Genomic DNA, 17,522 nt, shown 5'->3' with positions numbered 1-17,522 from the left:
TAACAAAAAGCGTGGACTCATACATTTAATTAATAGGTCGATGTAATGAGCACTGGCAAAGTAAGTTTCATTTGATTTGCTTATTTTCTTGCAAATGCTGTTAATGCCACTGCTCCCATAATTTCTGCCTTCTCTATCTTCTAGGAAATGTATTTAATGATGGAAACAAAGTATTTTTGGAGGCACTATATCTCTCTCACTAGACAAAAATCACTACCTTGAAAAAAGAGAGAAAGAGATCATGCATTGTGTATAAAACTGGTCTGGAAACAGACAAAGCACACACTTTCAGAAAATGGCACTATATTACTTTCCTGGGGAGTATTTAAGTATTATTGATAATTGAAAGACTATTTTCATCTCAAAAACTTAGAGAATCTCAAATGCAAGTTAACTAGACACCTGAATGAAATGACAACAAATATATCAGACAACTAAATAAATACTACAACATTTTTATAATTAATATCTTTTTCACAAAGATCATCATATGGTGCATTGGAAACACTAGGGCATGGAAATAGTATTCTACATTCCAAGGTATGTGAATTGTACCAACTTAGGTAGTAATAACATAACAGAGTAAAATATTAAAATGTAAACATTATAAAACCTAAAACTTCTTAGTAAGTTGAAGTATAACAGTCTATAAGCCTCTTCATTTACTAGTACCTGTTGTTGTAGAAAAGATTATTAAACATTTATTTTCTGTATTATTCTTACATTTAATCCCCAAAGCATGGTGTGTTATTGCCTGTATGTTAACATTGAAACTAATCATTTGATAACCCAAATGAAGTATTTAAACACGGTCTCCAAAATCCAGACAGGAAATGTAAAATGCAATATTAAAAATGATTAACAACTTTCCAGATAATGGATTCTATAACAATCAAGAGAGGCTTCATCCGATTAAATGGCCTCACACTTTCATTTGCAATGCTGCACTGCAGAAAGAAAAGGCAGGAGTGTGCACTGAAGAATACACACTTAAAGTATCAAAGACAGATTTAAAGCCCAGGTATATAAACTAATTCACCATTAGTACAAAGGACCTTGCTCCACGTTACCAAGCCTAACAGCTCACTGCTTCTGATGTTGATTTTAAATGCCCTATGTTCTTTACTAGCCTCTTATTCTCATAGGTGAGCACTAATGTAATCATACTTTTAACTCTTTTATTCCTTTCAGTTTTTAAAAGAATCTAAAACCTAAAGTAACTGTTCATTATTTGTAGTCACACATGGTATTTAGAGTACCAGTAACACCACTGTGGATGAAATCCTGCCCTGTTGAAATCAATGGGAGTTTTGACACTGAATTCAATGGAGCCAATGCCTCTGCTCCAAAAAACATATAGGCTAAAGGGAAGCACAACATAAGCAGCTGCTGGTGCTGCCTATCTTGTTTTGAGTCCAGTGAGATGGTGTCTTTTTTCACTGCTGCAAATTGACTCTTCACCCACACCTTGAAGTATAAAGTTTTGCCTACTAAAATGTCAGGTAATATCAGGCTCTGACACAGTTAAGTCAAGTAGCAGAAGACAGAGTTAAATTTGAATGGCAGCACACAAATATTGCAGAACAGGTCCATGGCTGGTAGTGATCTGAAGAAGGGAACATTCGGGACACCACTGATTAAGAGGCTGTTTCACATGGGAAAGAGATGATGTGCCAAGAATGGAGGATGAAAAGAAAGGGAGTGGTTAGGAGTAAGACTACCCCCAAGGCACTGGGAAGGGCATAAGAAGAAACAGAAGAGTGGAGTGCTTTAAATGGCATGGTGAGATGTTGGAACTGAATGGGGGGGGAGGGCGGAGGCAGAGCCAGGGCACACATATAAGGAGATGAAGGGAAGGAGGTCAGAGCAATTGGAGAAGATTATTTTTAATCCCAGGAAGATTCATTTAGCCACAGTATTTGGGTCAGTGTGAAGCTTCATGTATACTAAAGAATTGCACTATTGCAACTTGAACTTGTCCAGTCACATGGGTGCAAGTTGGCACAGTGCTGCATGTCCACTACCCATCCAGTTTTGAGTACAATATAAAACACAGTAGTCCTGAGCATCTGAGTTCCACGTAATAGATGTAACCAAGAACTTTCAGCTGGCAAACACGCATGCAGCCATGATTCCTTAAAATGGAAAGCAGAGGAGACCTGAACTTTTAATGAGCCTCTGATACGCAGGACTAGCTGGTCTGTGGCAAAAGTATGTAAAACACAGGCTTAACCCATGTATTTGTAACTCATCTCATAACTCGGACCATGCTCTAATCACCAGATCACATGCAGTTCCTCTTTACAAACAAACAAACTACAAATATTTAAATATGTATATATATTTAGAATACTTTATTTCCTTTGAGACACCTTAGATTCTAGTGTGAATTGTGTCCTTGTAGACCTATCATTAAGAGAGAGCTAGATTGTTTGTATATACTTACATTTTGCATTTGCACAAAACTAATAATTCTACTGTGCAAGTGTGTGCTATTTCACTGCTTTTGGAGAAAGCGACTGCTTATCTCCAGCATAAATTATACTAAAAATTATACAAATCAGAGGACTCTGTGTCTAACCATGGTAACAGCACTTACCACCTGAAACGTATTTCACTTCCAAAAACAAGAGAAGCCTTTAAAGACGTATTTTCTTTTCACAAAAGCTATTAATTTCACATGTAAATTCTTAAAAGCAACCCAAGCTTTCAGAGTTTATAACCAACATAGAGTTTATAATCCTCCATATACTTTTTGTCCATCCATTATATTGTATATACCACATTAAAAATGTGCATGAGAAGCTCATTAAAATCTAGTGACACGAGTATAGTTTACTGGTACATGTCATCTGCAAGAGATAATGCTCTATAAACTAGAGCCTGAATGGGATATAAGGAACAAAACAGGGTGTTTCAGACAAAGGAAACTCCAGAATGTATTGTTCCCATAAACAGATGTTAAATTACTTCACTGTATAATAGAATTGATAATCCTGAAGGTTTCTATGTGAACAAGCAACATCAGTTTACTATTTCAGTAGGGTGCAATAAAGTTCCCATTTTACATGCAACTTGTAATGAACTGCAGGCCAATTATAAAAAGCCAAAGGTTTCTCACCAGAAATGCTATGCAACATAAAACTATTGATAAAGCTCTTAAAAATGAAGTAGACTCTTTTCAGTTCACTAATGACTACCAGACCACAGCAGATTAGAGTATTTTGCAAGGGATCAAACTAAAAAGCAAATATAATACTTTACAAAATACACTTTGCTAATTTATTTCAGTAATTTTCATTTAGGAAGCATAGATACAGTAATTAAAATTAATGTACTGATAATTGCTACAGCATATATTGTTAAAAAAAATCCATATCCTAGTAATATAAAACCTTACCACAGCTCTCAGTGACTGAATCCTTTCTGAGAAATGAGATGAGGAAGATGTTGGTTTTTAAATAATTGTAAATTAGCACGGTTCTACTTTAAATACACAGGGAGAATGCAAGGAGGGGTAAAATACAAGAAGTCTAACCTATCTTCAAAATTGTAATGTGCTCTGCAAGGGCAGACTCCTGTAACTATATGAAGCCCCGCTAACTTATGTGGTTCCATGCAGGGACAGGGGACCACCAGGGGCCTTAGTGTTAACACTACAGACAGTGTTGCTCTAGATAGGCAGCAAGATCCCTCTCCTGCAGTATGTTTCAGTTATACAGTTTAAAGCACAGGACCAGGTTAAAATATAAAATATATTTGACTATACTATATACTATTAAATAATTATCTGGTGTTTATAAATATGTATGTAGATACAAATGTAAAATGTGCAGTATGAAATGTACACAGCACCTTGAAATACAGAATAGTTTGTGATCAAGTGGTTTATGAAAAGGGGTTACATTAAGATCCTTTAAAGTTTCTACTAATTAAGAAAATGATGAAATTACTTTTTGCCCCATTGCATACTGAGTTATAAAACTGGCTTCTACATAGAAGTATGCCTAATTTTTTTCAAACGTTTTAATTTTTAAAAATAGTTTCAAATGGCTCATTCTTCACTGTTCAACACACAGAAATTGGCTCATGAGGCTGGTAAAAATGACCAGATTTCAATTTTGTTTCTAGTTAGGCAGATTATTTCCCACAAGTATGGATTCAGCCCAATATCTTAACGTCTTCTGAAATATTGAGCGAACAGTTGGTTCATCTCAAGTCCAATATTGCTCTAATCATTTACTGTGACAATTTTAATCAATATTAACTGCTGATGCATGACCAAAAATGCATACTTCTCATCCTCTTATGTGGCATCTTCATCTTTCCTGCAAACTTATTACAGATTTGTTTATATCTTGTTGCTAGAAAAAAATATGTTTTGAAATAAATACCACAGGCCAGAAAAAAAATCTTTACATGAAAAAGAGGGAGCATGTTCTAACTGATCCCAAATTTTAGACCCCATTAATTTGAGAGTGCCATTTGAAAGACATCCTATTCAGTTGTTCACCAATAAAACTTAGAAGAGTATCACAAGGGTATGGGACTTTCAAAATTTGCATGCTTCCAAAGAAGGAATGATACAAATCTATAGTTTTATTCATTTGCAGGTGATGACAACACATCCATTTCATAACTAAGAGAAAATATATAAATACATAAATATATTTAATTGTAATTGCACCTTTCATTACTGCTAATTGATAAGGTGAAATTACTTCCTTACACTGTCTTTTTATATTTAACTCAGAGTGAAATTTATTTTTGATTAATTAATATTATGTTGATTGCATTCTTTAATAACTAATCACAAACTACAAAAGGACATTTCCCTCTTTTATTCTGCAACACAAAGTTGCATAGGATGACAACAATCATATTTTGTGCGCGCACACTACCCATGAGAAAAACAGTGAACATTTTCACCTAACCATGAGCCATGTGACAAATCACTACAGTTACCGTTTAGTCCTACATCACTGAGGTCTGCAACAACTGAGGTTTGCAACAGTTATGCCTTCACTGCAGAGTTAGTTTGAGTTATCTATATAGCTTGAGTGAGATGGCCAACTGCAAAATAACACTCCTGCAACACAGAGTTATCGTGTTAGGAGCACAGAGTAAATGTTTCCCTACTGTATTACTAGCTGGAGTGTCAGGAGCACCCGAGTTTGGATTCATGCCTTCTCCCCACTCCCTGGCCCTGCCATAGGCCAGCTAGCTCAAGTTTAAAGCACTCCCTAACTCAAGCCAGAGATTTGTGTGTGTGAATGGGGGTTAGGTTACAGGCAATACATGAGTTATATCATGAGCTAATGCTACAGTGAAGACAAGCCCAATTTATTAACTAATAAATTGTTCTGGAATTCTAATTTTGTTGTTTTCAAAAGAAAAATGCTTACGCATTGAAAATGCATGGCCGTAACAGAGAAACTGTCTGCATCAAGGAATATCAGTGTATGTAATACTACAAACCTAGAGTTTTTGCTTGGGTCAACATATCACTATTCTATTTTGTTTGAGGAAATACTGCCCTCTGTTATGATGTGGTCAATATTTTCCTCAGGTTTGATTACTAAAATGGATATTTCAAGACATCTTTATATTCATTTCAATATATTGTTCTATTTCCAATAACTTAAAACACTTTGATAAAGTGCAATTTTGATGATCTTTGCAGTGAGGCATTACTGTTAGGATCAACAGAGTTTTTTTAAAAAAGAACATATCAAAATACATCACATTCTAAGGTACTTACATCAGTGTCAGGCCCTTTGTCTGCACCAGGACAAGAAAAGGTAACAAATTCATGGCACCTCTTGTGAACCACAAAGCAGCAAACTAGTTTAAGAAAAAGAAAAAAAAAGGGAAACAAGGGTTAGAGTGGCACACATTTACTAAATCTTTACTGTTGAAACAAATTGAGTTTAACTGAAATCAGTGTATGGAGGAAGGAACTTCAGAAAGTTAGGATACTTTGGATTAAAAAGTGACAATTCTCTGTGATGTTTACATGTGCATGTACCTTTTTAATGCTGGTATTACATTTTGTCTATTTTTGAAATACTGCAAAGTATATGAAAGTCACTATTTGCTCTGCTACAAAAATGACTTGTAGACATAATATTTTTCCAGTGTTGCACTCAGGGATTTATTTGATTACAAAATTGAAAGACACTTCTCCAGCCATAACACAATGTCATATAGGACCAGCAGGTCTTTCAATGTTGCCATTTTATTTTATGTACCGGTGGCACCTTAGAGACTAACAAATTTATTAGAGCATAAGCTTTCGTGAGCTACAGCTCATGAAGTGAGCTGTAGCTCACGAAAGCTTATGCTCTAATAAATTTGTTAGTCTCTAAGGTGCCACCGGTACTCCTTTTCTTTTTGCGAATACAGACTAACACGGCTGCTACTCTGAAACCTGATTTTATTTTATGGAACACTTGGACTTTTCAGTAGGTCTCTCCTCAAATCTCTATATTTTTCACTCTATAGCTTACACCTTTTAAACAAAGGAAAACCCAGCCTCTTGGTCAGGACAAATATTTTCCTGAGGGAGTTATATCATCACTTGTTAATGTTTTTATGTTCTGCACCTTAGGTGAATACAAAATTACAAGGATATTACTGTTGTTCATCCAGTCTTATGAAAAAGATTGTTCTCTTGCGTATATACCTTGCAAACACTAGTTATATTACATCAGTCAGTATATTCTCTCTGGTAACTTTGATTTAAGCATTACTGCATTGCATAAACCCTGCTAGAACCATTTTAGACAGTGCAACTTGTAAGGAAACTCCTCTAAATCATTATTTATAGATTACACTGTATTTTATTCTACATCAGGCTGAAAGTTCTTGATAAGATTCAACTACTTAATTCAGGAAGAAACTACGGAGCTTATTTGTAACACTTAAAACTATAAAAAAAAACGTCAGACAACTCTACCTAAAAAATGCTCTATCTTGTTACAGCTAGAGGAAACCCTAAAACAAATACAGAGATGTCATAGCTCTATAAATAATTTTCTCTATAAATACATGAGTGAGGACAGGGCAAGTGGGAAGAAGAGAAAGAGTGAATGGAAAGTATTCAGAAATTTAAAAGGCCAGAATGGGCAACAGCGATAATTCATAACACAGTCCATAGCATTTTACCCATAAATTATTCTTCCCTATTATCTAAGTGGACACTATCAAGCCAAGCAACTTGTTTCAAAATCTGGACTTTGGGGCATACAGAAATATAGACACTACCCTGTGAAGATTGGTACTCTGTTTACAATTATATAAAGTTTTTGCTTTTTTAAAATTATGTTAGAAGCATCAATTTTAATATTTTTAAATTACTGTTACATTGCTGTGGTTAACTTTCATTAAACCTAATGGTCATTTTTCAGAAGTTTCAAGTAAATTTGACTCTTTAAATGCGCACTTGGACTAAAAATCCCATGACTGTTGATTGGCAAACTGGGTCAGGATTTGTCACATTATACAGCAATGAAGAGCTTTTTCAAAACTTAAATGCATCATGTAGTCAGGTGGCGTGTCTATTTATGGGACATAAACATGTCCATTGTTGGCTCCACTTCAGACATTCCCCACACTTCCCCTGAAAATTTGGCACTGCCGACAACTATGTATGGGGCCTCCTAATAAATACTCATGGGTTTAAGGACACATGTATTTGAAGCAGGAAAAGGATTTATTTCTGACTGGCAGAGCCTTTCTTTGCCCACAACAGTCAATTTTGGTGCCTTTTACAGGCGACGGGAATTATCCAACAGGGAGCATAGCCTTTGTTCCCCCTAAATCCTACCCCACAAAGGTGCACTATTTGAAGTGACCAGTGCCACTTATCAATCAATTCTGAGGCAAGAAATGTCATTAAGCTGAGTTACAGTTGTAAATCTCTATCAGTCTCTGACAGGAGGAGAAATCTAAAAGATCTCTGTAGCTATCTGAAAAACCCATAAATGTTAGACATATTAGAAGTTATAAATACTATATAACACGCAAAAAGATATTACATGCTTAACTATATTCTTTAGGTTGGATGATGCATTAACTGTCAACATCAGTTATGAGAATAATATAGTTGACAATCAGTCCTCATTGTAATTTTATAGTCTTGAAGTATGTTATGTCTTTGAAATATCAATCTCAATATGTAACTTTTCGTCAGAACGAGTTTCACGACAATTAATCTGTGATGGCTTTTATGCTGTAAAACACACATGAACAAACAGTAAATTGCTTTCTTCATGCATTCAAAAGTTGTCAACATGCATACAGCAGATTAGTAAAATATATTGAAGCAATTTGATACAGAGAAATACGTTTTTTAGTCCCACTTGGCTATTTGCAGTCAAGGGTTCAATAAGGTCTGTTACTATATTCCTATAAAATCCTTTCAGCTTCATCAGCAATCACGTGCAGCGCCTCAATACACATCATAATCATCATCAAAATTTAAGCAAAATTCAATGTGATCAGATAAAGTAAAATACAAAGAGCTAACTGCCTTGTCAACAATGTGAAAACAAATAACCACTTAAAAAATGATACAACATCAAATCAACAATGTGTCCTGTGTTCCTTTATAGCTGAAAGAATGGTTACTACCTGTATCTTAGGATAGGACAGAATGTAGCACTGTAAATGTATTACAGTGATAGTGATAATAGGAGTTACCAGATAGCTACAACTGTTTTCCGTGAAGAGGACGCCACAGTACCCACAAAATATAATGCAGTATTTAGCATCAAATGTCTAAATGTTACTTAATACCGCTACCCATTATGGGCATGGAAGTCAAACATCCATGTAGCTATTAGTTAGCAAAATGTGATAAATTCATCCTTGATGCAGTTTCATTTTGTATGGACTTCAACTGAGTAACACCAATGATGAATTTGGCAGTTTGTTGACCAAGACTCCGTGTAGCTCGAAAACTTGTCTGTCTCTTCCACCAAACGAAGCTGGTCCAACAAAAGATATTATCTCATTCACATTGTCGCTCTCATATCCTGGGACCAACATGGCTACAACAACATTGCAAACATTAATTTTAATATGCAGTTAGCAAAACTGAATCACTTGAAGACTAATGTTCTCCAAGAGTTTGCCAGCTCTATTTTTATAGCAGATCTATAACACCACTAATGGAAGTTCCACATTACCATACCTACATCAGTGCACATACACAGAGCTATAATTGTATTCAATTCAGAGAAGTGAAATAAAATGGTCCAAAAAAGGATAAATGAGTATTGAGAAAAAAAGGTTTTCTAGCAGTCAGTGATCTCTGTATACTTTGAGGGCAAACTAGACAAATGCAATCCATTCAGTCACAAAGGATGTAATGAGTTTGAGTACTGCACTTTACATGGAAATGGACAGTGAAAGATATAAGTAGAAAGAAGTTGAAATATTAAATCTTTCAGTAGTCCACCACCTTTTGGTTTTATGAAAGTACAATTCCTCTAGTGCTACAGATCCCATATAGCTGAAACATATTTGACCTCATGTTTTAAATATATCATTTTAAAAACATATTTCACTGTTAATGTTCATTTTCAGAGTCATAAAACAATGTGCACATTTAAGACTAAGAGGATTATCACAAAGCAAAAGACCGCATTGCTTGTAATGGTTTTCTGTCTCCTCACACAAAATAGGATACATACCCAATAAATAGTGTACGTATACAGTATATTTTCCATATGTAATCAAGGGTCCATATAGGACCAATTAAGTTTGTATTAGGCATTAAAATTCCTATGTTACTTCATTTTTATTGAATGAAGTTTTCCATTAATATGCAGACTTGTATCATGATCCTGCACACACTTAAATAGATCAGCAGTCCCATTCAACTCAATTGTTCTATTCAGGTGCATAAAATTTCTCAAATGCATACATGTTTTTAGGCCAGGGATTTCAGGTTGGTGATGTATTTGTATATCATACAAATAGTTTCTCATAGATGAAACTGTCAAAATGTTACCGTGTAACACAATATTCTCTTCAATTACAGTTAATAAAAGGGTATAAATACTTTTACCGGTGTGACAAAGTTCCTGCTCTGCCTTGGTAGGTCTTGCGCTTATTGGCGGATTTGCTCGCCTTGGAGCTTCACAGCAGCCCTCGGCTTGGCTGTTTTTCTGAACCCACAGTCCAAGTCAACGACTCCTGTGTCTGACCAGGAGTTGGGAGGATTTGGGGGGAACCCGGGCCCGCCGTCTACTCCGGGTTCCAGCCCAGGGCCCTGTGGAATGCAGCTGTCTAGAGTGCCTCCTGGAACAGCTGTGCGACAGCTACAACTCCTTGGGCTACTTCTCCATGGCCTCCTCCCAACACCTTCTTTATCCTCACTATAGGACCTTCCTCCTGGTGTCTGATAATGCTTCTACACCTCAGTCCTCCAACAGTCCGCGTTCTCACTCTCAGCTCCTAGTACCTCTTGCTCCCAGCTCCTCACACACACACCACAAACTGAAGTGAGCTCCTTTTTAAAACTCTGGTGCCCTGATTAGCCTGTCTTAACCGTCTCCAGAAGGTTCCTGATTGTTCTGGAATCTTCCCTATTACCTTACCCAGGGAAAAGGGACCTACTTAGCCTGGGGTTAATAGATCTGCCTTCTATTACTCTCCTATAGCCATCTGGACCAACCCTGTCACACCGATTATTGAAATAAAAAGTGTTAAATTTATTTTTATGCTTTGAGCTTTGCTTTCATTTATGTTTTTTTACATGAACTCTCCTATCTGGGATTGATAAATGTAATCATAAATATGGGGGGGAGGGGGAATGGCACTCTCTATAGCAGTGCAGTATTTGGAGTTCAATGTCTTTAGTAATAGAAAAATCTATTGCATATTATATTTGCATGTTAAAATAAACATTATCAGGTTCAGTTTTGTATCTCAAAACAATATTTTTCTGGGATCAGTTGTAGAGCTGTAAGAAAAAACAAACAAATGTTTTATATCTATTAAATGATAAATAATGGCACTCTGCACATACTTTATGATTTTTTTTATTACTCTTTTTTTTTTTTTTTTTTTAACTGACAGGCCATACAACTTCTCCCATAATAAAATAGCCATTGACGGAGAATACAACATGATCCTTGGTAAACTGTTCCATTGGTTAATTACCCTCATTGTTAAAAATGTAAACTGTTCCACTGGTTAATTACCCTCACTGTTAAAAATGTACGTCTTATTTCCGGTCTGAATTTGTTTAGCTTCCACTTCCAGCCATTGGATGATGTCATAGCTTTCTCTACTAGACTGAAGAGCCTGTTTCTAAATATTAGTTCCCCATGTAGGTACTTACAGACCACACTCAAGTCACCCCTACAACATTCTCTTTGTTAAGCTAAATAGATTGAGCTCCTTGAGTCTATCACCATAAGGCATGTTTTCTAATTCTTCAATCATTCTCATGGCTATTCTGTGAACCCTCTACACTTTATCGGTATCCTGGTTTACATCAGCACTATTACCTTAATCATCTAAACTTGTAATCTCATTAAAAAAAATCTAGTTTCATAGGATCTATTTTCCATAAATCTATGCCGATTTCCATTAATTATGTTACCCTTCTTTAAGTCTTTTATTAATCAAATCCTATATTAGCTGTTCCATTATCTTGCTCAGGATCAATGTTTGCTCTAGCCCCGGAGTTGGTGCCTATACAAGGAGCTGCATATTAACTTCTGAAGAGCCACATGTGGCTCCGGAGCCAAAGGCTGACCACCCCTGCAGTAGAACAGTGCTTCTCAAACCTATTTGTTCATGCCCCCTTTCTTTGTGTCTGCAGTAGTTTACAACCCCCCGCCCCTCAGTCCACCACAAAAATATATATACCAATAAAAAATTTAACTCTCACTAAATATTAAAACAGTAAGGCACTGATTCAAACAAAGCCAATGATCCATTGTAATAAGACCAAAAGCAAAACTGTGATTGTGGTCGATGCTTAAAATTGAATGTGCACACCGTGTCATAGCAAATGGATTAATATAGGGCAACAACTCTGTATAATGCTATGAAAGCTTAACAGAATCTGTCAAAAGGCCCAGCGCCACGCGAGGACCCAATATGTCTGGAGGAATCAGCTTTTGCTAGTTATTCATTCCTGTGGGTAAAATGTGCACAGTAAGAACATAAGAACGGCCACAATGGGTCAGACCAAAAGTCCATCTAGCCCAGTATCCTGTCTTCTGACAGTGGTCAATGCCAGGTGCCCCAGAGGGAATGAGCAGAACAGGTTATCAACAAATGATCCATCCAGTCATCCATTCCCAGCTTTTGGCATACAGAGACTAGGGACACCATCCCTGCCCACCTTGGCTAATCACCATCTTCCGTGAATTTATCTAGTTCTTTCTTTTCATAAACGGCCAGTCCTGGCCTTCACAACATCCTCTGGCAAAGAGTTCCACAGGTTGACAGTGCATTGTGTGAAGAAATATTTCCTTTTGTTTGTTTTAAACCTGTTGCCTATTAATTTCATTTGGTGACTCCTAGTTCTTGTGTTATGAGGAGTAAATAACATTTCCTTATTTACTTACTCCACACCAGTCATGATTTTATAGACCTCTATAATATCCCTTTTTTCCCCTAAAGCTTTTCACATCTCGTCCCCCTCCCAGAATACATTCTGTGCCCCCTCCTGCGCCCCCCCAGGGGAATCGGCTCCCCAGTCTGAAAACTTCTGCACAAGTAGTATTCACAAGGACATGACCCAAAACTGTAGGCTAGAAGAGGTGTAAAGTAGCGCTCTCCACCCACACAGGAAGTGATCAGTAATGCCTGTTGGGGACGGGATTAGAAAAGGTGGCGAGGAGGGCCTAAAGAAACTGCTCTTTTCTTGCTCCTAGCGTCAGACAGGATTTTGAGACTTCAAATTTATCAGACACCTGCTAGCCTGGTGCTACAAGAGATGGAAACCCAAAGAAGGGTGCCAGAGCTGTACAGTAGTAAAAAATCCAGTATTATCCTCTTTACCATCAGCTTCAGAGTGGGACAGCCTGGAATTCACCTGAGCATTACAATTCAATCAGGGGTGAGGAACTGTCAGCCCACTGCTTAATTTAACTCTGCCTGTGGCAAGTCTGTGGCTGGAAGCCCCGAGTCTCAGCACCCCCACTCCCCCTCGCAGCTCCTGGACCAGCTCTGCAGCTTCCATTGGCCGTGAACCAAAAAAAAAAAAAAAGCACATGATTTGAATTACACAACAGTTTGTTTGTGATTCAGAACACTCACCTTTTAAGATCAGGTCTGCTAAACGCAAAATTCAAAACACAAGCTGCTTATTATCAAAACATTTAATTGAATCAACAGAATATTCAGAAAGTATTTGACATGCATTTCTCAAGAGAGGATATCTTTCTAAAAAAAAAAAAAAGAAAGATATGCACTAGCTCAACTACAAATTATGGGCATGATGCAGGAATCCCTGTATGGAATTCTCTGGCCTGTATTATGGAGAAATCAGATTAGATGATCATAACAGCCCCTTCTGGTTTTAACGGTTATGTATCTATGACATCAGTTTAATATCTAGTTTATGGTTCATATATAAAGCTAAACTTTAGCTACCAGTTCCTAGGTCTAAGGGGTTGTTGTTGACAGTAAGCTAATAAGACATTTTACTGATAAATATTTAACATTTTGTTTCATATACTTTGTAATAATTTTTTTTTTAAGAGGAACAAGAATATAAAATTGGTGATTAGAGTCTCAACAAAAAATTCCACACCATCCACTTAGAATAACTAATTTTGACTAATTTTATGGGTTTAATCAGGCCACAACTTTATTTATTAGCTGTCGGCAGATAAAAGTGTACAGTGCAGGTAGCTCCATATTCATTCAATATCTCAATGGCCGGCTTCCATCAGCCCCCCTCTTTTTCCATCCAGGTCCCCCAGCCACCCCATTGCTGGATCCTTTCCATTGCCACCCCTCGAACTAAGGTTAAGGTGGGCTATAAGTAAGGGGGCTTGGCTCAATGCTGTACCAGTTATAGGAGCACCAAACTCCTTCCCCCACCCCACCCTGCTCCTTTAACCAAGACGACCTTTTTAAGCCTTCTACCAAGCCATTTATCTGGTGACTGAACATCTTCCCTAATGAGTTTCTGCACTGGACATCCGCCCCACACTTACATAATGAGCTGCGACATCATAGCCTAATTCCCTTCCCTACTCACCATAACAAAGCCCTCCCTGAACTTGCTGTGTGGAAGGTGAAAAATCCCCTCTCCACCTAGGCCAATCTGGTGGTGAGGGAAAAATTCCTTTCCAGAAGAGCGACTAGCACGATGCCCACAGCAGATCCTGACCAAACCTTGTATTTTGCCACCTCAAGGCGTGGAAAAATGGGTGCCTCACACAGGGGAAAAGGTTTCTCCTGACGGGTTTTTTCGACTCCGCAGCTGTTCTGAACCCTGGGAATGAGTCAGCGTCACCATGCTGACCCACTTCCCCTTTTATAGCAGCTTCTGAGCTTCTCCCCCACCCTTGCCCCTATAGTGCTATCTCCCCTCTCCCCCAGCAAGGCAGACAACAAGCCCCCCCACTTAAGATACAGTACGGTGTAGTCATTTCCATAGTGGTTTGAACGGTATGGTGGACAGGGTTTTTTTTTTAAATCTTTTTCAATATATGAGTGGCATTTAAAATGCATTGGCTGATCATAGTTTATCATTAAATATAACAGTTTTTCCTATACTTGGTGATTAACATGTTTAATTAACATTTTAATTAACTTGCTAGTTAACATTTTAAAATACTATTCATTTTCCCAGTGTAGATAAAGTGTACCCATACTGTACAAGATACAGAATAAGGATAAAAAGAGAGAGGCAGCAGAGCATTAATCCAAAATTAGGTGAAAATATAAAAACTTTCTCCAATCTCAACTGCATCTTTCAGTATTTCATAGGTTCTTCTATCAAGTAATTTAGCAAAACAGTTTTTAAAATGTGATGCCTAGATTTTAGGCTCCTAAATCCATATTTAGGCACACACAAAAGGCTTGGATTTTCAGTTCCCTACAATTCCATGAGAATGCTAGCTCCACACCTTTGAAAAGCTTTCCGATATGGTACTTCACAAGGCTAATCTTGTAGACAGACCTAAGAATTTATGAAGAGGTACATAATATTAACTCCCACCAACTGTGTAATCAATGCAAGTCACTGGTATGTATGTGGATATATAATTAGTATCTTAGTATGGAGCCAGGCTGACCTAACACACCATGAACTAAAACTGTTTTAAAACTCAAGTGAATAATTATGCACAAATTAAGAGAGTTCTGGAACCATGTTCTCAAACCATATGAAGCCAGTGGATGAGAGGTGAGGGGAATTAACCTATGGTCACAACATGGATAGCTACAATGACTAAACTAGAATTAACTTTCCCTTTGCCATCTTATAACCTGTCACACAACAGAGATCATATGCCCTCCACAAGTGCTGATACAAAAGAATAAATAAAATAAAATAAACAATGAACTTGAGAAACAGTTATTTGGACTGAATTATTATTATTTTTTAAAGTTATACTGTAATGTTCAAAATGAAACCAACATCATTTTATTAAAATGTGGTACATATAATAAGTTCTAAGCAAGCATGAATAATCTGGATATTTCACATTCATAACCCAAACCATTTTATGGATCTGAATAAAGCAACATCCACAAAGCAAGTTTCTCACACTTTTTCTATCTAGGTTTTTATAAGGTTTCCCATCACTATGGTGTCTAAATGCCTTCCACAACAGATTTTTCCTCTTTACATTCTGCTTTTTTTCACTACACTAGGAATCTATCACTTTCTCAATTTTAAGTTCCAGCAAAGAAAGATCATTCCTATATTTCAGTATAGTAGCCTTAAAATAAAGTATATTACTTTCAATGTACAAGCAGATCAAAGTGAAATACCTGAATAATAAATTATAATGTTAAATATAAATAGCAATCAAAATTTGTTTTCTGCATTTTTAATCTCCTTATCTTAAACTTAAAACAAGTCTTAAAAGAAGTATTAGAGGGGTAGCTGTGTTAGTCTGTATCCACAAAAACAATGAGGAAACCAGTGGCACCTTAAAGACTAACAAAGCTTATGCCCAAATAAATTTGTTAGTCTTTAAGGTGCCACCGGACTCCTCGTTGTTCTTAAAAGAAGGTCTTCCTAGATTTTTACTGGTTTGCAATTTATTCACTTGACTCCCTGAATTCTGTGGAAATAGAAACCTGATTCCCTCAAAGTTTCATAACAGCTCATTTTCTGAGGAGGTTCTAAAGCTTCTCTTTCCCTTCTCCAATACGTAAACATTCCTTTAGCTTCAGGAAGAAGCAAGAACTGAATAGGGTGTTTTAAGGTGTGTTTTTATTTAATTTCAGTTTATAGTTCTCGACGGCACTGTTGTATCATAGTTCCCTACTAGATTTATTTACAGCCTTACACAGTCTGACTTCAAAAAAGCTCTCACTAAGCACACTTCAGTCTTTCACCAGCTGGTTTTTCCACATAGCATCATCCTATGCAGTAATTGTTTCTACTGTTTCCATTTCCTGCATGGCACAGTTAGATACTTTGGACATGGTCTTCAGCTGGTGTAAACTGGCATTGCTCCACTGACTTCAGCTGAGCTAGGCTGATTTTAGACCAGCAGAAGTACTAGCTCAATGAATACTGTCCACTTGATAGCCTAGTCTGCTAATCTGTCTAAATCCCAATGAATCCTGCCATTATCATTTGAGTAGTTTGTTTCACTTATTGAAAGATCACTGACTAGCAATTGCCATTAATATTACTCACAGCTGAGGCACATTTTAGGATCCAAAGATATTTTTTACTTCCAACTTCCCTCACTAGTGAAGAGAAAAGCTTGATTTAGGCTTGCATGAGCAGTCATGTGGGAGGGTAGTTTCTTCACATCTTTCATTATAGTCAAAAAAGAATCAGATTTTTTGTCTGCTTTGACAACTGACTACTTCTGTAGCAGTTGTCACCTACCTTTGAAGATGCTGCAAGAACACCTACATCAAAAAGATTGCGCAATCTTTAACTAATTGTTTCTCTGGAACCACACTATCCCTGGAAGGGAACTGTCATAGGATATCAGGGTTGGAAGGGACCTCAAGAGGTCATCTAGTCCAACCCCCTGCTCAAAGCAGGACCAATCCCCAATTTTTGCCCCAGATACCCAAATAGCCCCCTCAAGGATTGAACTCACAACTCTGGGTTTAAGCAGGGTAATACTCAAACCACTGAGCTATTCCTCCCCCCCAGTTTGGCTATGTAATGCTTTTTTGCCAACCTGAGATCCTACACTACTTACCCCCAACTCTACTTCTAAACAACTTGAATTAGTCTTATGAAATCATCACACATTTTGCCAGACATTTCTGGTAGTTTCTTTATCCTTCTCTAGATCTTTATCATGTTCAGGACATTTGCATCTATTTTATAAATCACTTTT

The 17,522-nt window shown here is 37.0% G+C and overlaps 1 protein-coding gene across 3 annotated transcripts in view; it reads right to left on the bottom strand.

Moving 5' to 3' along the window:
• PRKCA (protein kinase C alpha) overlaps window positions 1-17,522 on the bottom strand; it is a 312,623-nt gene that overhangs the window by 177,187 nt on the left and 117,914 nt on the right. For all 3 annotated transcript variants that reach the window (XM_043497588.1, XM_038371867.2, XM_043497589.1), the window contains one exon: window positions 5,762-5,844. In XM_043497588.1, the coding sequence (XP_043353523.1) occupies window positions 5,762-5,844 (83 nt within the window). Of the gene's footprint in view, window positions 1-5,761; window positions 5,845-17,522 lie in introns of those variants that run through there.

Source organism: Dermochelys coriacea, chromosome 14 (genome assembly GCF_009764565.3).
Source record: "Dermochelys coriacea isolate rDerCor1 chromosome 14, rDerCor1.pri.v4, whole genome shotgun sequence".
NCBI classification, from domain to species: Eukaryota; Metazoa; Chordata; order Testudines; family Dermochelyidae; genus Dermochelys; species Dermochelys coriacea.
Note: the sequence above shows the minus strand (reverse complement) of the source record. Positions and strands in the feature narration are given on the sequence as shown.